The sequence below is a fragment of the Chroicocephalus ridibundus genome, chromosome 4, assembly GCF_963924245.1.
Source record: "Chroicocephalus ridibundus chromosome 4, bChrRid1.1, whole genome shotgun sequence".
Taxonomy (NCBI): Eukaryota; Metazoa; Chordata; class Aves; order Charadriiformes; family Laridae; genus Chroicocephalus; species Chroicocephalus ridibundus.
Genome location: NC_086287.1, coordinates 76029188 through 76055443, shown reverse-complemented (window position 1 = coordinate 76055443; position 26256 = coordinate 76029188). Strand labels below are relative to the sequence as shown.

General features: G+C 37.5%; 1 protein-coding gene across 2 annotated transcripts in view; it reads left to right on the top strand.

The window, feature by feature from the left end:
- NFATC3 (nuclear factor of activated T cells 3) overlaps positions 1-26256 on the top strand; it is a 77529-nt gene that overhangs the window by 16793 nt on the left and 34480 nt on the right. For both annotated transcript variants that reach the window (XM_063334292.1, XM_063334291.1), the window contains exons 2-3: positions 261-1392; positions 14186-14348. In XM_063334292.1, the coding sequence (XP_063190362.1) occupies positions 261-1392; positions 14186-14348 (1295 nt within the window). The remainder of the gene's footprint in view (positions 1-260; positions 1393-14185; positions 14349-26256) is intronic.

The following is a 26256-nucleotide window of genomic DNA, read 5'->3' as shown; positions in this document are numbered from 1 at the left end:
CGTGGAATCTGCTTGAAAAAAATATTTATGACAGAAAATTATGCTGTAGTCATATTTAGCTGTAAATATGGCTGGGGAAAACTTAAAACTAAGAATTAGCTTTATTTTGTGTGGCTAGTATAATGGGGAATGCCTAGGATGTTGAAAATGGCCATACCTGGGAAACCAAAGGATGTTGTTTATGGCATTTTTCAATTACTGCATTCTGACTTTGTTCCTCTCTTTTTTTTTCTTTTTTTTTTTTTTAATTTTGTTTTCAGATCTTGAGTCAGATGACTGTGCGTCCATATACATCTTTAATGTAGACCAACCATCATCCTCTGTAAATCAGCCAATTTGTATTCCTCGCCATGGATTGCAGTCTCACTCCTCTCCTCTGTCACCACCTACAAGACTTCAGAGTCATAAGAACTATGAAGGAACTTGTGAGGTACCAGAATCCAAATATAGTCCACTAGGTGGACCCAAACCCTTTGAGTGCCCTAGTATTCAAATTACATCTATTTCACCTAACTGTCATCAAGGGATTGAAACCAATGAAGATGAATTGCACACAAATGGCACAGAAAATGAGTATATGGAAAGGCCTTCACGGGACCATCTCTATCTTCCTCTTGAGCCATCATATAGGGAATCATCCCTTAGTCCAAGCCCTGCCAGCAGCATTTCATCCAGAAGTTGGTTTTCAGATGCTTCCTCTTGTGAATCCATTTCCCACGTTTATGATGATGTAGACTCGGAGCTAAATGAAGCAGCTGCTCGATTTACCCTTGGCTCTCCTTTGGCATCTCCTGGTGGCTCTCCAAGAGGTCCCAGTGATGAATCGTGGCAGCAGCCTTATGGATTTGGGCATGCCTTGTCACCTAGACAGTCTCCCTGTCATTCTCCTAGAACTAGTATTACAGATGAAAATTGGCTAAGCCCTAGACCAACATCAAGGCCCTCATCAAGACCTACATCCCCCTGTGGGAAACGGCGACACTCCAGTGCTGAAATTTGCTATGCTGGTTCTCTCTCTCCTCACCATTCTCCAACTCCATCACCCGGCCATTCTCCCAGAGGAAGCATAACAGAAGACACGTGGCTAAACACTTCCATCCATAACGTACAAGGCCTTAATTCTGGCCTTTCACCATTTCAGTGTTGTACAGAGACTGATATTCCTCTAAAAACAAGAAAGACCTCAGAGGATCAGACTGCCACTTTATCTGGAAAAATAGATATCTGTCCTGAAGAACAGGGTAACTTATCGTCATCCCTTGAAACTGCAGTAGATGACTGCTCTGGATCTCAGCACACCTTGAAAAAAGATTTGCCCGGAGACCAATTTCTTTCTGTTCCTTCGCACTTTACTTGGAACAAACCAAAGCCTGGTCATACTCCTATATTTCGGTAAGTGATTAGAAAGTCCTTCCCTCCCATTTTTACCCTCCTGTGCATCTAAAATAGACATATAAATGTGCTTATATTTCAGTGATGCATTAAGACTTCTTAAAGAAAATTTCTTGTAGGCAGGTAGACGATAGAATTAGGAAAAAACATGTTGAGATACTAAATACTCACCTTTTTCTTCTTCTAAAAATACAGTAGAGGCATCATAACATAGGATTAGTTTTATTTGCATATGTGTACAATGTGCGCAGAACCCAGCTGAATCAAATGCCTGCAGATTTTGTGCATGCTTTGCAGTTCATCTTATCTGAGTGGTTAACATCTTAATATAGCTAAAGAAACCTGACTTACATGATTTTTATAAAACTGAGAGATCAGAAAAAAGTTGGTGAGTTTATTTGCTTTTGTTTTTACTTGCTGCTTTGGGTTGATAGAATTCTAGAAATAAAATAGAGAAAAAAAATTGCATGCCATACTGAAAATCATCCAGAAAGATTCTGGGCTGTAGTTCCAAGGGTATTTCCACCATTGTGGTGCTGAGTTAACTAGCTTTTTTCCTTTTGTAGTCCTGTCATGTGCTAGCAGGATGATTTGTGGAGGCTCAGAAAAGGGAACTAGTTCAGTTGGGAGAAAAATTCACCCTCCTTCCCATTCTGTTACTTTTAAGATGGAGCAGTTCTGTGATCTTTCCAACCATCTAGCTTCTGGAATCACTTTGCCAGTACAATGCAGTGGGTGGAGTCGAAATGAGAACTCCTTAAGCAGTGTTGCTGCTGGATGGACAGATAACTGTGATTACTCAGCTCAAGTTATCCATTTCATTCCTGAACTTTTTTCTTGCTCTACTAGGTTTTAAAAATAAGGGGTAGGAAGGTACTGGGAGGAAGAAGCCGCAGGTGTTTTTTGTGTGAACATTTTCTAAGAAAGGTACATTAAATTAATAACAGTAAAGCACAATTGGCCATATAAAAGACTTGTTATAGGTTTAAATGTCATGGCATGTGCTTCCATACTAGTCTGTATTGATTCTAAAATAGCTTTGATTAAAATAGTATCATTCTGTCCACAGGCAATGCTTAAGGTTTGCTCTTCAAGGATGTAGAGTGTGAATTCCTCTTTCTTACTGAGAGCGGGGTTGGGGGGCAAGGGAGTGTAGGATTCTCTACATATATGCTTTATTTTGAAAAAGGCAAAGCTTAAATGCTACAAGTTAATGACAAAATATAATGTTCTTCTCATTGCAAAGTCATCTTTGCAAAACAGTTGTTTTCGCACTCTGTATTTTTAATTTTAGAAAGAAAGACTTAGAAAATATTCATGGTTTTAATATTTTCCTCCCACTACCACCTCTTCTCTCGAAGTAAGCAAAGCAAAATAAAGAAATGTTTCTGACCAAGCTTCAGAGATGTCCTGTAGGAAGCTCTTTATTCCTGGCTCTCAGTTTTAAATTCTTAGCAGAAAACTGGAATTAACTATTGCGCAGTAAGCCAAGCTTACTGAAGAGGTGTTCATTTTGGGGACCTCCCTCAAAAGCACAACATTGAAAAGTGGATGCTGGCTTTCATGGCAACATGCTAGTTTTTATGTAATTCCCCTTTCTAGTGGCTTTTTCCAAATTCAGGTATCATTCTTGCATCATTTTAATGTCTTGATATATTATTTCCTGATGCTTGTCAGATGAACAAGCCTGTTGAAAAAAATGTTTTGGAATACCTATTCTCATTCTCTGTTGGGTACGTTAATATTCTCAGGGGTGTCCATCTTGTGGAATATAGAAGCACTCAAAGATTGCTGTAGCTCACCCTTTCCACGCACATTTTAGGCAGAGAGTTAATGGAGAAAATTCAACTGTAACTTTTACTATTGAGTACCTAAGAAGGAAGTTATGAGCACAAATGGGTGGAATATAAACCAATACTTTCAGGGTACAGTGACGCATCCTTAAAACAAATGGAAGATAAGTGAATTACAGCTTTAAGAGCTTCCCAAAGGGTAACTTCTAATGGATACTATCAAATAGACTTTAGTTCTAACAATGAACTTTTCAGTTTTACTGCTGAATATATTCCTATGTGTTGATATGCCAGTGTCACACAGAAGGCTCATTTTTATTAATACAAAACCTCTGTTAATTTTAAAACTAAATTTTGTATTCTTTAGAAGTTGTCAACTAGCTTAGATTGTTAATATCTTAAATATATGTAATAATGCTTATTTGGCCATTTTGTCATTGTTGCATAATCGTATAACCAGATTTTAATTTATCCTCTCTTCAGAAATGTATTGATTTTAGTGAGAAGTGATTCTTTTTCTTTTTTTTTCTTTCTGCTTAGCTGTTTATGAATGTGAAGTTTAACACTAAAGATGCAAAGCAGCTAGCTGGAAAATTCTGTTTTATCAGATCTGAAACTACTGTGTTGTCAGATACGTTAACTATCTTGAAGTTGTTTTTGTTGGGTTTTTTTTTAAATTCTGTTGCGGTCTGCTCATCTGTTGATAAAAGGTGTTCAGTCTGTTACTAGAATCTTTTCATTCTAACTAAAGCAATGATAACTATATTTCCTTAATGGTCTGTTTTGGGATTGTATTATATTTATGCAGGATACTTTGCAGTCCTAACTTGACATTTTTGTTTGCTCCCAGGCTAACATAGTTCATAAAAGGTGAGCCCTATGGGGTAAAAGCACATGAACATATAGGCATGTGGCAAGGTAGGGTGTAGATCTATGGTTCTTTTGTGGGATGACCAAAATAGTTATAAAAATAGATATTCAGTTAAACCTGCTTCCTCTTGTAGTAGGGAGAACTGAGCAGAACTGAATAAAAAAAAAAATCCATTTTGCTGTTTTCATTAAGAAGTAAAAATATTTTTTTAAACGTCAGAATTTATTCAAAGCTGGCACTGAAGAGCTCTTCTAACTATAAAATGGGCAAATAGTCAGAAGACAATAAAGACTACACCTATTCACATGTGAACTAAATAAAAATATTAAGCTGTATACATTTGCTGCCAAAAATGTAGTCTGACTATTGAATTAGTGGAAATGGCTGCAGTGGCAGCTGTATCCTCAGTGAAATGCTGAATTACTTAGCAGCTGTAGCCTATTTCATGGGTGCTATGAGAGCATGCATCTTCAGTATGTTAAAACATTTCGTTCTATCATATAATATTTTATAATTTTAATCCTTATAAAGTAGGGGAGCCAAGTTGACTCTTTTGTTTTATGAATAAAAATGAAATGCAAGAACACCTGCTGTTTCTTAAATAATTTCTGACAGTGACCAAAAATGAACACCTTATTTGTCATAAAGAGTTAGATGTTAATTGCAATTTATATCTTTATTACATTTTATATATAGTAATATATTAATTGTAATTTAATCCAAGCCAACAACTAGGAAGAGGGAGAAAACGAGGGGAAAGGGAAAAAAACCCTTGTGTGTTGAAATAAAGACAGTTTAATACAACCAATAACAGAAAATAATAATAATAATGACACGAGTCACTCTCACTGCCCAGTGAATTGGCGCCTTCCCAAGCAGCGATCGTGAGTACCCACTCCCTGGCTCACCCTGTTTTTTATACTGAGCATGATGTCTATGGTAAGGAGTATTCCTTTGGCCATTCCATCGTTCTGTCTAGGCTTCTTCTCAGCCTCTATGGGAAGCTGAAAAAGTCCTTGAAAAATATAAACATAATCTGGCAACAATAAATCAATATGCATTATTGACATTCCTTTTATACCGAATCTGAAACACAGCAACCACTAGAAAGAAAATTAACTCTGTCCCAGCTGAAACCAGGACAATATTAGAATTAATACGCTTTTTAAATGTCTTGATTGTATTGTTAAGTACAAAGTAGTGCATGGAGTAAACAGGACTGTTGATTCCAAGCGTATGAAGTGACCCTGACCAGTGTGCAAACTCAGCTGCAATAAATGACCCCTGTTAGAAGCAGGGATAACTTGCTTCACATCTGACACAGTGTGAAATGTGCAGATAGCACCTTCTTCTCTGAATGTTATCTAAAGTTTCATAAATCTGTAATCTAGTTTATAAAAAGTCCTGACCATGTTTTCCTTCTTTCTTCTATGTTCAGTAAGCGTGCAGTACTTACCAAAATTTTAAAGCATGTAACATGCTTTTGAGCATTTTATTCATATTTTAGATGCCATACAAACAACTTTGTTAGATGACAGCATGTTATTTGGTCACAAAACCCATAATCTGCCAGTGTGTAGCATATGAAAAATGTATGCGTGTTATGTGTCCTGAGTCACATTTCTGCTTCCTTGTCAAAGATAAGTCTAGACAAGTGACAAACACGGACAGAACCAGTGCAACAATTCCTTTCAAACAGGTAAAAAGGAACTAGGTGTAGTGTCTTCTCTATCTAGAAATAGTGAAGGGATCTGTCGATGATGTCATTAAACAAGTAGCTTAGCAGATGAGCACTGTTTTGATGGAAGATTAAATTGGTTGTTTTACAGAATATTCAGCAATGAAGTTATTTGATAATTTTATTTATTACAGTGTTCCTCTTGTTACTGTTATTTAAGATGCCTCTTTCTTCCAACCCCTAGCCTCCCCCACGATGATGGATAAGAAATTGCTTTATCTGTATGTCTCGTGTTTCCCTCCCCTCCATTTGGAAAATCGTTTTCTTTATGGGATCTTAATGTAGTGATAGTAGATCTGACCTCCCCATTTGCTTGTTACTCCAACAATTCATGAAGATGCTGGGTTTATGACTTTGTCTTGCACATCTACTGTTAGAGCTTGAGTTTTACCAAGTTTAACAAGGTTTTTTTTCCACTAAATCTCTTTAAAAGACCTATTTCTAGGCTTTTGCATAAAGTTATTTCAGAATATTTTATTAATTGGATTCTCTTTTTCTTTCACTCCTTTCCCAAAGACCATATTGGCTGCTGAAAGGGAAACATAGATGCTTCAAGTTCACTTTCTTATTTAGATAGCCTATGTCAGTATAGGTTGTAAATAATCTGGAAGAATACCAGAAAAAGTATTTCTTCCTGGGGTCTCTTGATATTCAAATATCTAAATTCGATCGGCTTGCTCGCACTGAGGCACCGTTTAAGGGGGTTAGTATGCTTATGTAAATGATCTTAAGTGTATCCTTAAGTGTTTGAAACTTTGTGAAATTTCTTTTTATTAGGTATTTAGTAAATATTTATGAAACCGTGTAATATTGGAAAGCTTTTCAAGACTGATCACTTTTATTAAAATTTTCTCGTTTAGATTCCAGTCAGCCTCCTCAAGTACAAAGCTGCTGTATTAGAAAGATGAGTAGCAAATAGTATTTTGAAGTGATATGTATACTTATTTTACAGAAACTAATGTTCTCCGTTCCAATGTATATAGCTCTTCTGTGACTGATCCATCTCCCCTGAAACAGGTTCACAGTTGTAAGATTTACAGAAAGTGCAAAAAAAAAAAAATAAAAATTGGAAAGTCTGTTTTACAATTATTTTTTTTTTTAAACTTTAGCAAGTGAATAAAAAGAGCATAGGGATGACCCAGAAACCTTTACTGAGCAATTACTATAATGTAATAGTTTTGGTGAGGACTTGTCACTAAAAGTACAATTCATAAGATAAGTACAATTCACAATCAGCAACATTTATGGTGTTAACAACCATGGTTAGAGTGTTCTGGAGTTAACAACCATCACAGGCACGGCCAGCACTGATGTTGGTAATACGGGGCATTTTGTTAGAAGACCTTTCCATGATGATGCAATTGAAAATGGTGGGGATTCTGTTATTTCTTCTTTTAGGTTTGGTGTTTTGGTTCCTTTTGCTTTAAACTTACGACTTTTAACATGAATGGTTGGTGGAACAGTAAGTTTTAGGTTCTGTAAAGTCGATCTTGAGAATCTAATATGTGTCTCAAGCAAATAAGCACTTTGTAGGGTAGTAAACTTGAGTCATTCGGGTTTTTTTTCTTTCTTTAACCATTGAAGTATTTGATGGGAACAAATGGTGCTTTGTGTCTGGTAGATAACCAAGCAATATTCATTAATGGGCAAAAATCTTGAGATAAAACCTAGTTTCTTTTACTGTGTCTTCTCTCATGAAATTCTTAGAATTACTTAATTTAAAAACTATTATATAAACTGATGTCTTCAGACTGCTGTGTCACAAATTTAACCCAGAGCACTGAGAAGTGACAGGTTATCAAATAGTTTCTTTGTTCCAGTGGTGATGAACAAAAAGGCTTTGATAGATGTATTTACAGTTCAGGAATCTCTTCAGTGATGGGTACTTAATGTCAGCTTGAGAGTATTTTACCTGCAATTTTACTGCAAACCTGGCAGTTACCGCTGGAAACTAGGATTGCTGACAATGTTGCTTACTCTCTCAGGAAAAAAAAGTAGTTTAAATATAGTAGTAGATAGCCGAATGCTTGGAAAAGTTGCTTCTCTTGTCTGAATTCTTCTCTTGAAAATCTGGCGAGTAGAGAGGAACAGAATTATTTTCGATTTTTAACATAACTATTGGGAATTTGGTCTTAATTTTAAGAAGAACAAATCTTTCCGTGTAAGTGGACTGTAGGCAAACTTAGTCTGTTAAGTGGTTTTCTTCTCATTTTGATAAATAGCAATAACACCAGCTATGCTATATTAGCAAAACTTTAAAGTGAAAATATTTGCAAATTGCTGACTTTGAAGATAAGGACCCACTTAAGTGAGACAAGCAAGAGAACTTTGAACCTCTTAGGTTTTTAATAAGCTAGGCTATTGCTGTAATGTTTACAGACCACTAATGAATCCAGAGAAATTCAGGTGGTGTTTGATATGGAACCTTTGTGCTGTATGTGTGATTCAGCTCTATACTTTTTTCTGAAATGATACAAATTTTACATGGCAGTATACAGTATCAATACTCTGAAAGCATCATTACTGTGGGTCTGCTAGTGGTACAACAATGATATTTTGTATGTAAACAGTATTTTAAAAGTCTGTTGATAAGCCACTGTGGCAAGTGGAAGAGCCCCAAAATTCTTAACTCCAAAATTACTCCACCAGGGAAAATGACGCTTTGTTCTAGGTAGTGAAGAGCAACCACAGTGGTATTTTGGTTCTAGCATTATTCTAGAAAAGGACCATAGTGCTGGATCGTAGTTACAATTTGAGATTCTCTAGGGTTTGCTGTGTTGCCACATTGACTTGTTACAGAATACGCTGTTGGTTAATCTCTGCAAAAATTTGGGATGAGGAAAAAGATGTGGAATGTCCATTGTATGGTCAGTAAGCTTTTTCCCACAGTGACAGATTTTGATGTATTGGGAGGAGCTGTAAATGGAAAATGTTATTTTTGCTGCAACTAAGAAATAATAAAAGAATCACTCTAGGAGATCTATGGATTTCAACTAACCAAGGAAATAAGAATTTTCACAAGCATTTTGAGATCCTATTGCATATCTTCAAAAGGTTATTACCAGAACTAGTGACTACGAAGAGGCAGGAACATGTTCATACAGAGTGGCTAAAATGAGTTCTTATATCAGTTCCAACTGTGTTCAAAAACTTTCTAAGCAAGGAGTCCAGGAGAGCATTAGACTACAGCTGAGCTAATTGCACATGTGCTTCAGCTGAGGTACCAGCATAGGCAGTTTGTCTGCACAGATCCCCAGTCATTTGTCCAATGCATTACCCCGGAAGAGTGGTACAGATGAAAGGTAACTGTTTTAAGTTTGTAACTGGATTATTTTTAGTGGCTCTCATAGGCTTTGTTCTTCCTTCTGTCGCACGTGTACTGCTGTGGGGCCATAGTCGAATGCAAACAAGAAGTCTTGTTTCTGGGGTTTGTTTCATCCTCTCATATGCGAGAGAGGCATAGTCACCCCATGAGCTGGGCCCTGACTTCCAAAGCTCTGAATGCTGAAGTCCATATGGAGGCATTTGGCTGTCCTTATGCTGAACACTAGCTGTTTCCTCATCAGCTTGTGCAGGCTGAATCAGTTCTGTTGTAGAGATAATTGCAGAGGAAGAAGGTATCTGTTAAATTCACTGAAGTGATAATTTTAAATGCAGTGGCTTCTGCTGAGAATGCTACTGAAGGGTTCCTCCTTTACTTCTGAGTTTCCTTTAATAGCTGCTGTTCTCTGAAGCCTTTAATCTTGATGTGATAGGAGTATGAGCTTTTGGAGGCTTGCATTAATCAGATTATAAAACTCTCATGGTATTACTCGAAGAAGGCTTACGGATTGGTGCTGTTTCAACACCATGCTAAAATTTGATTTAACGGAAGTTTTAGAATGACTGTCACTCATTATTTCTGTTGCCTGACGTATGCTTTGGTGCTTTACTAGTAGGTTACTGCATTGTTAATAAGGTTTTTACTCATTTAAAGAAAACAAAACAATAGATAAACTTCTGTAAACGACTAAGTCACAAGCTATTGTAGCAGTAATTTAGCAACGGACCAGGTAGGGGTTTGTAATGAAACATGTGGAAGTGTCTACAAATGTGTTCCTCCCCCATCAAGTCTGAAAAGTGAGGGCCTTTAATAGTTATTTATTTTAGGTTTTTGATCTAAAGTGACTTGAAAAAACTCCACAATCAGCAGCTGATCTGGATTCTGGGTTCTGAATGTGAATTTAGATGGCTTTATCAATAGTGCAAATGCTGTTGTGCTGTATGTAAGCTGGGGGAGACAGAAGTGTTTTTTGTAACACCAAATTTTTTGCTCATTTCTGAAGCAGCTGAGCTTCTTATTCTTAAACATGATCCAGGTATTTTAAGAGTAATGCAGCACTACATTTACTTCAGAACTTATGTGAGTTCTGAACTATCAGAGACCCTTGGAGTTCAATGCACAGTTCACAATTGATAAAATAACTGTGGTGACTTAAAAGTCTAGCAGTTGTACTGCCGATCCTCACCTCAGAGTGTAGACTGAACAGTATTGGCCAAGGCTTGTATGAGGTTCAGCAAGGCCAAGTGCCAGGTCCTGCACTTGGGTCACAACAACCCTCTGCAGCGCTACAGACTTGGAGAAGACTGGCTGGAAAGCTGCCCAACAGAAAAGGACCTGGGGGTGTTGGTCGACTGCTGGCTGAATGTGAGACAGCAGTGTGCCCAGGTGGCTAAGAAGGCTAACAGCATCCTGGCCTGTAGCAGAAATAGCGTGGCCAGCAGGACTGACAGTGATGATCCCCCTGTACTCAGCACTGGTGTGGCCTCAGCTCGAGTACTGTGTCCAGTGTTGGGCCCCACGCTACAAGAAAGAAGTTGAGGTGCTGGAGCGTGTCCAGAGAAGGGCAACGAAGCTGGTGAGGGGTCTGGAGCACGAGTCCTGTGAGGAGCGGCTGAGGGAGCTGGGGGTGTTCAGCCTAGAGAAAAAAGGAGGCTGAGAGGAGACCTCGCTCTCTACAGCTACCTGAACGGAGGGTGTAGTGAGGTGGGGGTCAGTCTCTTCTTCTAAGTAACAGGTGATAGGACAAGAGGAAACGGCCTCAAGTTGTGCCAGGGGAGGTTTAGACTGGATATTAGGAAAAATTTATACACTGAAAGGGTTATTAAGCATTGGAACAGGCTGCCCAGGGAAGTGGTTGAGTCGCCATCCCTGAAGGTATTTAAAAGATGTGTAAACATGGTGCTGAGGGACATGGTTTAGTGGTGCACTTGGCAGTGCTGGGTTAACGGTTGAACTCTATGATCTTAAAGGTCTTTTCCAGCCTAAATGATTCGATGATTAAATGCAGTAAAGCTACGAGCTTTGGACTTACTTTCCCATATCCAGCATCTGGTACAAAAATAGTGTTGCTTCATATTGAAAAGTGTTCAAAATATATGCAGGCTTGTTACCTTCTGCCCCCCAAATGCTGACATGTTTCTTCTCATTTGATATGATTCCTACATAGCATAAAAAAATAAAACAAACAAACAAAAAAACCCCCAAGAGTTTGTAGCCTGTGGTCTGATTTTTTTTTTTTTAAATATGTTTAGTGTCCAAGCTTATGGATTCATGTGACTCAGAAGGTGACAGTGCTGGCTAGGAAGTTCCCACTCTGCCTCCCTCCCACTAGTTCTGTTTGAAGAAGCTGTGTAGTCGGCTGGGGTCTGATAAATTAATAGGATTCAAAAATTTACCTTTCAAAATGAAATAAAGTTAGATCACTGATCCAGTTCAATTTGTATCTCTACAGCATTTGTCTCAAAAAAAGGGAAAGGGTGATGTGGAAGCAGAAATTACATATTGATGTCTTCACAGGGCAGAAAGGTGCATGACAGTGTACCCTAAGGCTTTTTAAGATTCCACTGCTGCTGAGAAGTTGAGGGTGATGGAGACAGCAAGAAGAATATTCAAAGTGAAACAACAGTTTGGGTATCCAACATCAAACTCCAAAGGGAAGCAGCTGTAACTCTCTAGCCTGCTACATCTAGAAAACATCAGTTTAATGCAGCGCAGCCTCAGAGGCTATGTAATTTATTTGGAGAACTGTGTTCTGAAAGTTTTCCAATTTTTTTTATGTTTTAGGCATCTGCACATGCGATGTGTGCTTGCTTGCTCTTTCATGCTGATATTTTCTATTTGTTTTCAAAGAATGACAAAATCTTAAGACTTGGTTATTTTCCTGTCTCTGTGTTTGTTCTAGTATTCCAAATATTTTTTCAGGAGATAATGGGAGACTGATACAGCTTGTGCCACGTTTTTATTAGTTAATTGCAGAAGGAGTAAACCTGTCTAAGAGGCTGTACAGAGAGTGGTCACAAGCAACAAATACTTTTTTTTCTTGACTGAGTTTATTATTAAGCTTTCAGTAATGCCTCCCAGTAATTGATATATAGTCTGTGGTGTGCGCGTTATACCAAGTTCTCTTAAGGTCCGTATCAGTTCACTGTGTATACCAACAATTTTGACATAGAACATTTGGTTGTATGGAGAGGGAAAAGGTTTCCAGAAACACTGAAGAAAAATTTCTTGCACGCTACATTTCTTTTTAAACTCTTTTTAGTATCTTCTAATACTGATGTTTTCTTTCCTTTTTCAGACTGAAGACTTGAGTCCTCTTCTCCTTCAGTAGCTATAAAAGTGAATGGCAAGGTCTAGTTGATAGCCAGTAGTAGCATTTAGGCAGTATGCCTTGGCCTGTGGTAAGTATCTGGAAGGATTGGGCTTATACTGCATTCCTGACAGTTTCCTCTCTTACTGCTGACATTACCAGTCCTCTCCTGCCCAGTAAAAATGATTGCTGTGGAAGGACCGGTCATCAGACCTCCTTACTGGGGGGAGAAGAGACTTTGCTGTACACTGAATGCTTGTGGAGATGATTTATTGCTCACGTTTCTTCCTTTCAGTAAGAAGAAAGGGAAATACTCTTGATCTTCCCATTGCTCCCGGAAAGGTGCTTCAGGAGATAAAACTTACATTATAACATTAGCGCTCTCCTGAAGTGCCCGTAGAGGTACTCTGTGAAGCAGCAGGTCAACTGGCTTATAGGTTGTTCTCCTGTAGGAGGTGGCCAGCAAGTACTGCCATTTCTTCTCCCTTGTTTCTATGCTTAGTGACAGTCATTTTTGTAAAAGGTACATGTGTGGTGCTGCAGGCTGAGCCCAAGTCCATCCAGATACTTGCTAAAGACGGAGGTTTCTTTTCTATTTTGTTCAGTCCAGACATTATCTTCTTTCTCAACTGTGCGTATGTTTTATAAGTCTTTGCTGAGTTCTCCAGAAGTTATAATTTATCTTCCTTGGACCTGTAGCTATTCATGTTTGTGAAAATCTGCATGGATTGGTGGTGGGGTTTTTCCTGACTTCCTATAAAGTGGAAAGAAATGGAATTGAGCTTTCTCAGATGTTGATACAAACCAATATTTGTCCATCTCTTTAAAACCTAATTTGCTTTCCCTGTTGGTCAGAGTAAGGTAGTACAAAACTATTTTAACAGAAGCTTATTTTTCTTGTAATTGTTCTTGTTTGGTACACAATGCTATAAATGTTCACTTTTAAATGTTCATAAAGTACTTTGCTCTAACAGGTAATTACTGACTTGAATCTGACTGTTCATCGTATTAGAAGCATAAATCTATAAATCTATGCAGGTAAAAGGGAAGGTATGAAAACATTGGTGATATTATGTGGCTTATTTCCCTTTGAGGTTCTTCTGTGTTACTTCTGTTACTACATTTTGTTATCCTTCTCTGGAGTGACTTTGCTACAGGGTGTAAGGGTATATATAATCTGTGGATAAGCTAAGCACGTACTTTAGGTGTCGGTGTTGTCTGGTGCAGTTAAGTCTTTATGCTTAGATAGGACTACTAGCTTTAAAATTTTGGGTCATTGTATAGCGTTCATTTTAATGATAGTTAACAGAGTGCTGCGCTTACCAAGCTTAGAAAAACAAAACCAGCAAGCTGGAAGATAGTAACGCAGAAAGTTAAAACTTAATGATTTACAGATGGAACTTAGACTGTTCCCTCCAAATGACATTTGAACTTGAGGATAAAAATGAATATAAAGGCATTGTAGAATAGTACTGGTAATGTGGGGCAGGGGGGACATACAGTACCTTTCTTTTAACCAGGTATTGGAAGGAAAAAGTTCCACTCTACCAACCCCAAAAGAAATACTTAATTGAAGATTTTGATGCAGTAGCAAAATTTTGGAATTTTCAAGTAACGGTTTTAGGCTAATAGCTAGTCTTATTTGGTCATCATTTGTTGGGAAAGTGACATCGTTGTCTGTATTTTACAGTGAAGTTACCTTGTACTGTGGCCAAATGGCACAGTTCGTGTAACCATAGTGTGCTTGTCTTGATTGCAGCACATCTTCATTGCCACCTCTTGACTGGCCATTACCAAGTCATTACGGGCAGTGTGAACTGAAAATAGAAGTCCAGCCTAAAACTCATCACAGAGCTCACTATGAAACAGAGGGAAGCAGAGGAGCAGTAAAAGCATCTACTGGAGGACACCCTGTAGTGAAGGTAGGAAGTCTGGCTTTCTTGAATAGAAGATAATTTTTTACCTACAATTATTGGTATTTACAATGCTGTGAATTGTTACTTTGTGTGAAGCTTACAGTCCTTCCTGGGTAAGATTTTTCTCCCTTAAATAGAACTCGTTCAATACATAAGTTAGTTTTAGATGTTTAAAAATGTACAGTTTGCTACAGTTACAGTGCATGTTACAATTATACCCTGTATGCAGCTTTATGCTTGTGAATGGATTCACAGTGCAATAGTGTATTACTTAATGTATTCAACATGAACTTGAAGGAGGAAAAAGTGTGCATGGGGGCAGGTAAGAAAAGTCACGGTAACGGATTAGTTGGAGCTATACTGAAATATGATACAGCTTCGTTTGAAGCGGAAATCATCTTTCTTTTGGTGTTGAGACAGCTTCTGAACACTATAAACACCTCTTGGTCGTGTTTTTATTAGGTTATTTCTGTGAAATGGTACCCATAAATTCTGTTAATTTTCACTTATGTGTTTGGAGTAAATTAAGCTTGACTCTTCTATTTCTCAGTATGAACCAAAGATTATTACTAACAGTTTAATGGTAGCTGTCTCCTTAAAAAGTAAGGCATCACCTCACCTAGTTTCATTAGATTTGGACTGGTTATCTGTAAAGGCAAATATGACTTGTTTCTTGCTTTCTTTTTTTTTGACATAATTTCCATTGTCGTAACAGAATCACGCAAGCTTTATTGTCTCTTAGAACAGTTTTGATCGCTTTCAAGAAAATTCAGTAGTGCGGGCAATAGTCCTTACCTAACAGAGGGTGGTGATGTACTGACTGGTTTTGATAACTGGTACCTGCCATTAGCAGTTGCTTTTGCTGGGTTCTTTAGCTATTGTTGAATGTTCCAAATGCTAATGGCATCTAAAGCATATTATTTAAATAGTTTGCAAACACCATCCAATTATTGTTGAGATCAGTATTAGATGTAAAGTCCTCATAAATTAGGCCTGGCTTTCATAAGGAAGCTTTACCATCATATTCTCTTTGAAGGGAAAGGTGTGTGGGTTTGGTACTGTGGGTATAGCTGTGTGCACAAGCTGTGATGTGCTCCTCTCTGACTCGCAGAGTACAGGTGTGGACACAAATATCTTACCTTGTGCTGGGAAGACTTCTGGGTTAGTTAGGGGTGGTCACTGATGTCTCCTTTAGTATCTACAGTGCCAGCTGGCTCATGCAGCTTGAAAGGGAACCCACCCTCTCATGCACTGGACATGGGGAAGATTGTGCCGAGGAACTGTGTGACTTCTTAAGACGCCTTGATTTATCAGTTTTCCCCATCCTTGGGTGGAAGCAATGTCTCTTTACTTATTCACCTCAATCTTGCTTAATGGTCTTTATCTGAATCCCAAGCCTGGTTAGGATAAAATGGAACTGTTCATTTATAAGTCAAATCAGACAACAATTCTAAATTTTTTATAAGACAAATAGGAAAAAAATATGAATCTGATTACATTAAGGTTACAGCAAGGTTTGTCTTTTCCTCCAAATGCCGGATATTTCCTGTTCTTTTCCAGCAAAATAGCAGTCAGGGTTTCAGTCCTTAGTCTTTCACTATAGCAGCCTGTACATTAAAAATGTATTTGATATATTTATCCTATTCCAATAGTTGGAAGTAACTGATTACAACTTGAGATCAGATGATGCAAAGTGCTAATAGGATTGGCATAATCAGTCCACATTCTCTTACTCTTGTAGTATAAACATGTTACTGCTTTTTCTCCTTATAGTTTGTTCCTCCTCTCTGGCAAGTAAATTCTGTCGTGTTTCGTAATTACATCAGTTTTGGAACAGCTCTAATGTTATACCTATATAAATAAAAATGTACCAGCAGAACTTAAATGTCTTGGACTATCTGCTCATTTTTTCTTGCCTAAGCAATCTGCTCTCTACAAGCTCTTCATCTGATGAATTTCTTCTCTTAATCTGACTCCTAGTCATATTCTTTGGGCTATTTATCCAACTCCATTTCTTCTCTAACGGCTTATCTTGAACTTTTTCATAACGCCTTTCTTCCTCTTAAGACTTAGTATCTTTCCTTTCTCTCCCTCCAAAAGGGGCTAGTTATCTGCATACCATCTTCTTTCTTGAATGTCTTTCCTTATCCTTCCATTTCGATTCTTAATCTGAGCTCTTCATCCAACTTTCCTGTTCCCAAACTTTTTCCTGTTCATCACAATACCATGGCCTAAACAGCTCCAACTTTCTCCTATTGTCAGACCTACTAGATTTCTTCGCACAGTAGAGGCCAGGGCCAAGTGCTTATCAGGGAAGTCTGTGCTACAAACTAGAGAAAATTGAGGATGCCTGGAAGCTGAAAGTCGGACAGGCACAATTCTTCATGTGGAGCTTTGTGCTGCTTTAGTCAGTGGGGAACAACTAGACAGAACTTTTCACGTGCCAAGGTGCTGGCACTGGAATTAAACACATCCTTAATGACGACAGAAGCTTGGGAGATTTTAGCTGACAAAATAAGTCTCTGATGAGCTTTTGCAAACTGCCTTTAGCCTTTTATTTTTCCTTCCTTTTTTTTTTTTTCTCTTTTGGTGCTTCTGTCTTGCACTAATATTGGCGTTAAGGGAGCTTGTTTTGCTGATGTTTATAAGATTTGACAAATATATGTAGGTTTACTTTTGCTTACAAAACTAGAGGCTTCTAAATTGCAGTACTAGATGCAAGTTAGAAAAAAAACAGATCTGTAATCTGTGTTTTACACCAATGATTTTAAAAGCCATTTATTTGCATTAGAATTGTGAAATACCTTGTGATGACAAGAATGCCGTTTTAAAAATTGAGATAGTATTTGTGTCTGACAGTCTCATGCTTAAACACATGGATTGTACTATGCCTCTCTAAATTAAAATGAATACAAATGCAAATCAATATTCTGTTTTGCAATTTGCTCTCCTCCAGCTGGATTAGAAATTAATTGTTGTGCTTGATGGGAGAGAGGAAGTTGTTATGAAACAAAACATCGATTTGTATTAACTTTTTACTCACTGCTGGGAAAATCAGTATGCTAAGGGCCAAGTTTGGTGAAAGATAAATACTAAATAGCTGTGAGCAGATGAAAAATGCTTTCTTTAAGTACAAAAGTGAAATCTTTCCAGCACTTCCGGAAGCTTATTACACAAATCCAGTTCACGAAATGCATTACTATTTGTTTCTGACTTAACTTCTCTTTTTGGTGCTCTTAGCTTTACATCAGTCACTTGGATGCGTATGATCACTGCAATAAAGTACTCAGCATTTTCTTCTGTGAAATAACTGTATGCTAACCAGTGTCAGAGATGAGAAGGGACGTTGGTGACTAGAATAACATAGAATAGAATATTTCTGTTGGAAGGGACCTAAATCAATCATCAAGTCCAAGTGCCACATGTCTGGGTGTCTGAAGGCCTGTGTGCGTTTACTTGCTACACAATCTGTTTTGCTCTTGAACATTATTTTATAGAAAGCTACAGTATTTAATTTCTGATCTGTGAAACCTCTGTAGTTCTGCATGTGCATTTGATGTATTATTTAAAATACAGATTTTAACATAGTACATAGCTTCAAGCCATTAATCTATTAGTGCGTGTCATTAATCTATTACTAATACTGTATCGTACCTGTTGCTAGGAGACTAAGCTTCTGACAAATTTGGCATCATCTGTTGTGAGTACGTTTAATCAGCTTATTTCCAAATGTGAGGAAATGAAGTGAGTGGAGCATCATGCTGTGCTTTGTAAGCCCATTGACTTTAAGAAAGCAAATTCTGTAATGAAATTCTTGTTTTCAGCTTTTTTGAGGCAAATGTGTTCTAAATAGCAGATAACTGTAATTTTAATCTCTGCTTTCTTGGGAGTATGTTCCAGCTAATCCGTGTCATCTGGAAGAATTTATTTTACCTTAATAGAGAATCCACAAGACAACACTGACAGTTTTCACAGGGAAGGAACAAATAATTTGGCAGAATAGTTAGCAAGGAGAAAGATGGCAGGGTGAATTTCTGTCATTCAAATTATGTAGAAATTTTGTATTGCATTGTCAGGAGACATAGAAAGTCTCTGGGCACTGTCTGCCTTTACCTTTCTAATTAAATAGGTTAGAGTACTTACTGTACCCATCTATGAAGCCTTTTAAACAAAGAGCTGCCATATTTCATTTGACTCTAAATGAATAATCATCATTGCTTGAATTTCCTATCCTTCCCATAGGCCAAATTATACATAATAAAATAACGTTTACACTTAAAATTTGCTAGAATGAGATTTTACTGGTATCTATAATGGTTAGAGTTCTTCATGAGACTTCACTTGGATAATGCTTACGATGAAAAACGCATAAGCATTTCAGAGCAGGTGGGCACACAGGATCTCTCAGGGAGAGGTTGTTGGTTGGGTTCTTTTTTTTTTTTTTTTTTTTTACTCTCGTATTTTAGCTTTCTGATCTAAAATGACTTTTTTTCTTTTTAAAACAAACTTGTCTTGTATATTCTATTCCTGCTATTCATGTCGACTTCTGCAGTTTTCTGGGTTAAGTATTTTACATTTCATGATATCTTTTGGTAGTAAATTCCACAAGCTGTGTTGTGCACAAGAAGTAGTATTTTCTTTTTATCTTTTGTCCTGTTACTGTTGAAGAAGGTGATCTACACAGTACTGTTCTTGATAACCATACAATATGATGTACTGAGGGACCGTTGAGCTAACCAGATGCTTGTTAGCACCATTCTGTATGAAAAAGGAGTATCTGTCCTGTGGCCATTTACCACAGCGGGAATCAGTTCTAGATGTGAACTATCATAAGGGTAATTTATTCTAAAATTGATGATTTATCTGCAACAGACACTGTATAGAATCCACTTGTGCCACATGCATGCAAGACAAATTTGGGGCAGTGGTAGCTATTAAGAAATTGCCTGTACCAGAAGTGTCTTTTTGCCATACTACGAAGGGTTTAAGGATAGAATCATTCATCAGTTGTGCCATAAGCACAATTCTTATTGTAGCTGATTCTGCAGTAACAGAGGAAGCATCGTATAACCCATATGGGTGACTGAGCAGTATTACAGCTGAAGAAAGGTGTAAGATCAAAAATGAAAGAAATGTTAAATAAAAACTAGTTTATTTAAATGGTTATACAATTATAGTCAAGCAAACGGTAACCTCCTGTGTGAGGTTTAATGGAGACCTGTGAAAGAGGGACTGAATGTCAGCTCTGTTTGAAGTGATTGCAGGGCTCAAAGTCATAATGAAGAGCTGTAAATGGAAGAAAGAGTAAACTAATTGAGCTAAAGCAATCTAATTTTGAACTATTTTGAAAATTCTGAAACAGGAATGTGTCCTCAAAAAGCCTGTCAAACTCTGCCTGAGTTCAGGCGTAAGAAACTATAACCTACAAGAGAGGATCGAACTGAGCAATGTCAGAGATGATATATTATAAAAATAAACCAATGAAGGATTGTCTAAATGAGTGTATGTTTCCTGGCCTGTTATTCTGTGGCTGTCAGCTTTTCTCAGGTGTTCTGTGTGGGCAATTCATGTAACTGCTTGAATAACAGGTATAATATCAGAATTTTCCCCATCCTCTAAACCCGATAAACAGCACACTTTTCCTGTGTTTCATGACCCTTCCCATTCCTCCTGCTCTTCGGTTTTTATTTTTGTCTTGAATTCTTCCCTGTTTTGTACATCACCAGAAGGTAGGCTGTATCCCAGCTCTAATTGCTCTCTGTTGTTTGGTGGCAACCTGCAAATAAATGTAGAAGGCAGAAGGTAAGTCTCAGCCTGTGTGAACCATGTAGTGGGCTATATTGGGAAAAACATTGACCTTTGGATGAGTTTCTAAAAATACATATCTTTGAAGAACAGTTTGATGGCTATTTAGGCATCTTCTGCTCCAGAATCCACAAAATAGATACTAAAAGCCATATTGATGCGTCTACTATATGTTTGAGTAGTCAATCTAGAAAACACAGTAATTAATGTGAAAAACATTAAAAATGGCATGCTGGACTACAGTCATCTGCTTTTTGTATCATACGTTTACTAAAATGTGGAAAAATTGTAAATTTTTTCCAATGTAAAACCAATTTATGGTTTGGTTTTTTTCTGTAGGTTATGTGGGAATAACTTATTTCTGTCCTGGAATTGCTTGTCCTAAAACTGTCCATAGCATAATTTGTCATTGGGAGTTGGTATTTCAGGAACAGCACTTTTTTTTCAAGAACATAGAGCAAACTGCTAACGGATAGTGGTATTGTGATGGCTAGTTAGATGTGACTGGCAGTTCTGCACTGTGTGAAGTTGTACTATTAGATAAATTCATAACTAAAATAGTGTTAATCTCCTTTTTGACATAGCTTAGAGTGAGACAGGACTCTCAGCTAAAACACTCTTCAAAATATGCCTGAAATTAGTATTTAGAACACTTTCAATCTTGTCTGCAAGCAGTGAGTGAGTATGTAAAAGCATGAGATTTCAGAAATAGGCATCCAAGTTTTTTAACCTTGAAGGATATTTTGTACGTTGTGTAAACATATGGTATCATGACGAATAATGCACTGATATTTGCAATTATTTGTTTGCTTTAGTACTTTGCAGGACCCAGTTGTCTTTGTGATGACCTTTAAGATGTATTTAAAATTGGACTTGTGTCATTATCTAATAGTTTATTAAAGTTTGTTCCTTTTATGTCTCATTATTTTTTTTCAGAATTGCAAAGGTCTGTACTATTTTAAAGTCTTCAAGCCAGTCTGCTCAGTAAGTTTATCTAGCAAAAGAGGAAGGAGGATGCTTTTTTGATGTGCGTCCTTTTCCTTCTCAGTTGATGGAAAGGTACTTCAAATAATCAAGTGATAGAAAAAGTACTGCAGTTCAGGAAGGGGAAGTAGGTGTTGTTTTGGTTTAACATATTTAATTTTAAAATCAGACAGTTAGCTTTTTGTAGCATTATAACCATTGCAGAATCAGAATGAAATAATAAAAAAATTCATGTGTGCTATTAAGACTTTCTGAGCCAGTGGTTGGGGTATTGCGTGATAGATCCAAGTGGAGTTTTCTTCCATGAATTTCTTCAGTTTCTTTGAAAAGGTCCATTGAAGATTATAGGTCAGCACTCATTCACCTCTGTAAAGCTACAGGGGATGACTGTGGTCAGTCTCACTGCCAGTAACTTCCCTGAACTCTAATGTCTTATTTTCATATGTATAGTTTGTTTCAGGCTTTTCAAAATGCAACTGTTGATAAATTAATGATCAGTTGTACCACTGGTGTTAGTCCTTGTGTTTGTGTGTCTTTTGTTTCAAATTACGTTCATCTTCATGCCTCTGGATCTTTGTCATCCCTTGCTTTTATTCCCAGGTCACTGTTAATAGGTGTGCTGTTTGGTTGGCAGAGTAGCCCTTCAGCTTTTAAACCAGTGGTCTTCACAGTTCTGTAGGACAGTAGCTGCACAGCACTCAAAAGTTAAATTCTTGTGGAGAAATGTATGAAGAAAAAAGTTAGGTTCTTCAGAGCCATGCACTGGGGCCTCTTTGATATTGTTGTCCAAAAGATTCCAAGCTTGGGAGTCGCATCTCCGTTGTGTCAGAGGGCAAAACCTTTCAAAGGTGTGGTTTGCCTTTTTTCTTTAAATTAAATAAATAATAATAAAAAAATATTATTTTACTTTACAAGTGGACTAAAATTTAATCAGTGAAAGTTCTTTTCCTGTAGGATTGTTTAGGTTTCATGGTGAATTATACCATGTCTTTACTGATACAATCTTCCAAAGTAAAAGTAAAAATATCTAATTCAAGAGAACAGCTTTATTTTTCCTTTCACTTCCATATAATGGAAATAAAGCTCCTTCATTCTCCTCTTTTGCCCACCCTTAACTTTGGAGGGGGTTTCTAAGGAATACAGAAGTGACTGAAATGCATCTAGCTGCTGTGATTTCAAGGAGGAAATAACTAGTTATAACAGGCTTTTCATATCAAGGTGTTGAAAAGCCTATGAAATCTCCATCTGAAGTAAATGCTTAGTAAGTGCTTATAGTTCTTTACACAGCTGTGTATTTCCTTCCTTCCTTTCCTTTGTTCCTCATGTTTGAAATCAGGATTTGTATATGGTGCGTCTGGTGAAGCCAGAGTTGTTAATAGATTATTTCATTCACTGAAGTTGTCCCAAATTTTTCCCCTGATGTGTCTTGTATTTCAAGACTATGCCCTATTTTTAGTGGCCTATTTGTATGTAAAAGCTTTCTTTCTAATCAGCCTACTTTACCAATCCAGTAATGCCATAAGCAGTGAATTAATTGTGCAAAGGCGAAGGAGCACTAAAGTGTTGATAGAATCTTCTTCATCTTCAATTAGCAGGCAAAGGCACATTAAAAAATAAAACATGAGTATTAATCCCCAGTGAAAGTTTGGTTAAATGTGGCAATTTCCTAACAAATTTCCTAACAAATGATGGAAAGTTTTGCAGGAAAATTGCTTTAAAAATACAATCAAATGGGATTTGGCACTGTCTGAATGTTGTTAGTATTGCGTGATTGCTGAGCATAAAACTTAGCTAATGAAATGATTTTTCACACATACCCACCTTCCCCCAAGTTTTAGCTCCATTATTTTTCTTTAGTTTTTAGTCTGAAAGAGTAGGCACGTGAAACCCTGACATCGCTTATGGATTCAGTGACACTGTTAGGTATTGGGGTTCTTGTAAATAAACAAAGGGAGTTTTGGTTCAGAAAAATACACTGTTTCAGTGTACTGATAAAAGTACCTGTTTACTGTGAAATGTGTATTTTCTGTTGGATATTTTTCTTAAGTCTTGTTACAGGTCTTAAGAAATCACATCTTGTGGATGAACAACGTTTACATTTGAATAGAGATTGGTAATTCTTGGCCTGCAACAATCAATGGAAAACATAGACAGAACCTTCCTAATTTAAAAAAAAGGCTGGGAGGGGAGGTAAAACTTCTAGAGACTAAATAAAGTCTTCTCATGAGCTTGTCAAGTCTTGCAAGCTTTCCTTTAGATCAGAGCGTGGAATTGATGACATGTGAGCCAGATATGGCCCCAATATAATCTGCATTTAATCTCGAGAAATGCTAACTTCTTTTCTCGAGGTTGATGCCTCTTATTTGATGTGACCTATTTGCTTTCTTCAGCAAGGGAAAGGTTCTCGCCACTGCCACAAAATTCCAGGTTTTAAATGTTGCTGTCTTCAGTGATCGAATTAATCTGTATTGTCTCCAGTGCTACACATTATTTTTTTTTTTAAGGATTTTACGTATGTACATTAAGAATGTATGGATGTTTTTGTAATCTAAAATACAGCTGCTTCATGATCAAAAAAATTCTCTCATTAATTTACTGTCTTTGTAGTTACTTGGTAAAAATTGTAAACTAAGTATTGACATGCATGCATGAGTTTACTCTATGCGGCGTAGTAATACGGCTGGAACTGCTTTGGCGTGAAGCCCTTTTGGCTTATCCTGTAGTGACCTTCAGTCTTTAGCCTTCCAGCTTTAGTTTAACTTACGCATGCACTGACCTTTGCTATGGAAACGATATAGAAACACAAAAACAACTTGGCCGAGTTTCCCCAGCAAAGCAGTGGGTGGTGTATCGGTATTCTATTACAGAGCAGGGTTTCTGGAGGTCAGTAGTGACAGTGTGCAGTAACTTACTAGTTGTCTACAGCACACTGCTTGCTACTCCTGGGAAAGTAGTATAGCTTTTTTAAAAGTAAAATTAGTAACTTTTTTTTTTTGTAGCATGCAGCTCTAGGATTGCACATTAATAGAGTAAATGCTGGAAGGTATACTTGAAAATACACCTAGTGCTCAACCAGTAATTTAAGTTGCAGTCTTTCTGTAAGTGACCCGTGACTGAATCTTGGGCAGGCTGATTTTGTACCAATTTATTGCAATGCATCTTCGGCGGGGTGATTCTGCAGCGCTTACCAGTAGGTTGTAAATGCTACTAATTTAAATACCTGTGGCCTGTATAGAGACACTATGTTCTTACTTGTATATATTGTGTGTTCTTTACTGAGGTGAACTAAAGGTACAGATACCATGGCTTCATTAGGTATTTGAACAAAACATAGTATCTGTTCTTTCAAGTTAGTTATGTAGGTATTTTCATTGAAGAACAATTAGCAATTTTTTTTTACTGACTTAAATGTTTGGGCTGTCAACATACAGAATTGTGCATAAAGCAGATGAGGTAACAAGAAAGTGTCCCCCTGTTGTCAAGAAACTTAAGAACAATCAACAATTTTTAAATGAGAACAAAACTGTATTTAAAAAGGGAATGCATTTTAAATTCCAAAATACGTCTTTTTTTCCTGGTTAGAAGTTGATTTGGGCTAGTAAGTGTCCTTCATTATTCACAAGACAGGTATTGCATCAGTAATGGTGATTGAGGCTCCAAATATCATATTTCTTTTGGGGGAGAGATGATACAGGAAACAGAAGGTAGTTCAGATTCTCTGATAATTCAGTCTCCAGTGGGGACCAAGTGTGGTGGGTAGAAAGTCCTGCTTTTATTACTATGTAAAGGTTTTGTGTAGGGAGAGACATCCAAGGCTTACTCTTACAAGATGATTCATATAATGGACTTCAGAACACTTTCATACTCTTCAGCAAACGGCTGAATGCACCTGCAGGTAAATGAGGTACAAGTACTTTCGGGTGAATTAGCAAAGTAATCCAGCATTGCCGCCTTCTCAGGAATGGTCAGACAGGGGCTGTCTGTTATGATGGGCTGCTGGGCACAGCCTGTTGGTCCCTCTGAGGGCTCTGAGTGACTATGGAATAGAAGTTACATGGGATTTGAGTTGCAGGCGTCCTCTTCACAAGTAGGGAATCATTTTCTACCTACCCCTTGGCTCACTGGCCCCCACAGATTCTTCTCTTTGATTACAGATACTGTAAATTTTCAGTTTTACTCTTGCAGAGTCGTGTCACTTATTAGGCAAGACTTAAGGGGAAAATATTAATTCTAAAACACAACTTTGTATAACAAAGGTGGTGGTGGGGAGTAGTTGGTTGGGGTTTTTTTTATCAACATGGTTTTTCTGACAATCTTTCCAGCTGCCTTGGAAGTTGTAGCTAGCACATAAGGCTGTCTCATCAGCATCCATAGCCTGTTAAGCTGTCTTTTTTTGCTGTTGGAAACACGAGGACACTGCAACCTGCTCATTATTTGCTTAAGACTGTTACATGTTTCCTTTTTATGTGTCCTCCATTACTGTGATCAGGCCCTGAATTACACTCCATAATGTGGGAGATGGGGTTATTCTTGATTATTCCCCATCCCCAGCTTACTTGTCACACTTACTTGCCCAGATTGGTTATATTTATGGCTTTACATTGTTTTATGCTGTTCTCTTTTTATTTTAAATCTTGAATAAATGCAAGAGAGAATCTGTAATGCAAAGTATAAATTTATGAAGTCTCTGCTACCTTGCCAATATGTTACTACTCTGCCTGTGTGTGTGTATAGATATAAACACACACACACACACATATATGTATCTCGCAATACCTTTAACAGGACTTCATTGCAGATCGTCTACAGCAATTCATTTGAGACAAAGCTATAGTGTAAGCATCCGACTGACATAGTGCGGGGGGAGCGAGGGTGGGAGACCTTGTTGGCTTGTTTGTTTAGAGACTGGTTTACACTAGCATGGCTTTTAACTATGTATGAAACTGTCAGGGGTTTGTCCTGATGTTATTACACATCATTTTTACTTATGAAATGCCTTATTTATATGTCTCTGTATGTTAACATGCATAGGTTTCTTCTAAATTACTATAGAAGTGTATTCTCTTGCATTATAATATTTTGCCTTGTAGTTGCCTTGCGGCATTGGATTTCTTGTTTGTTTTCA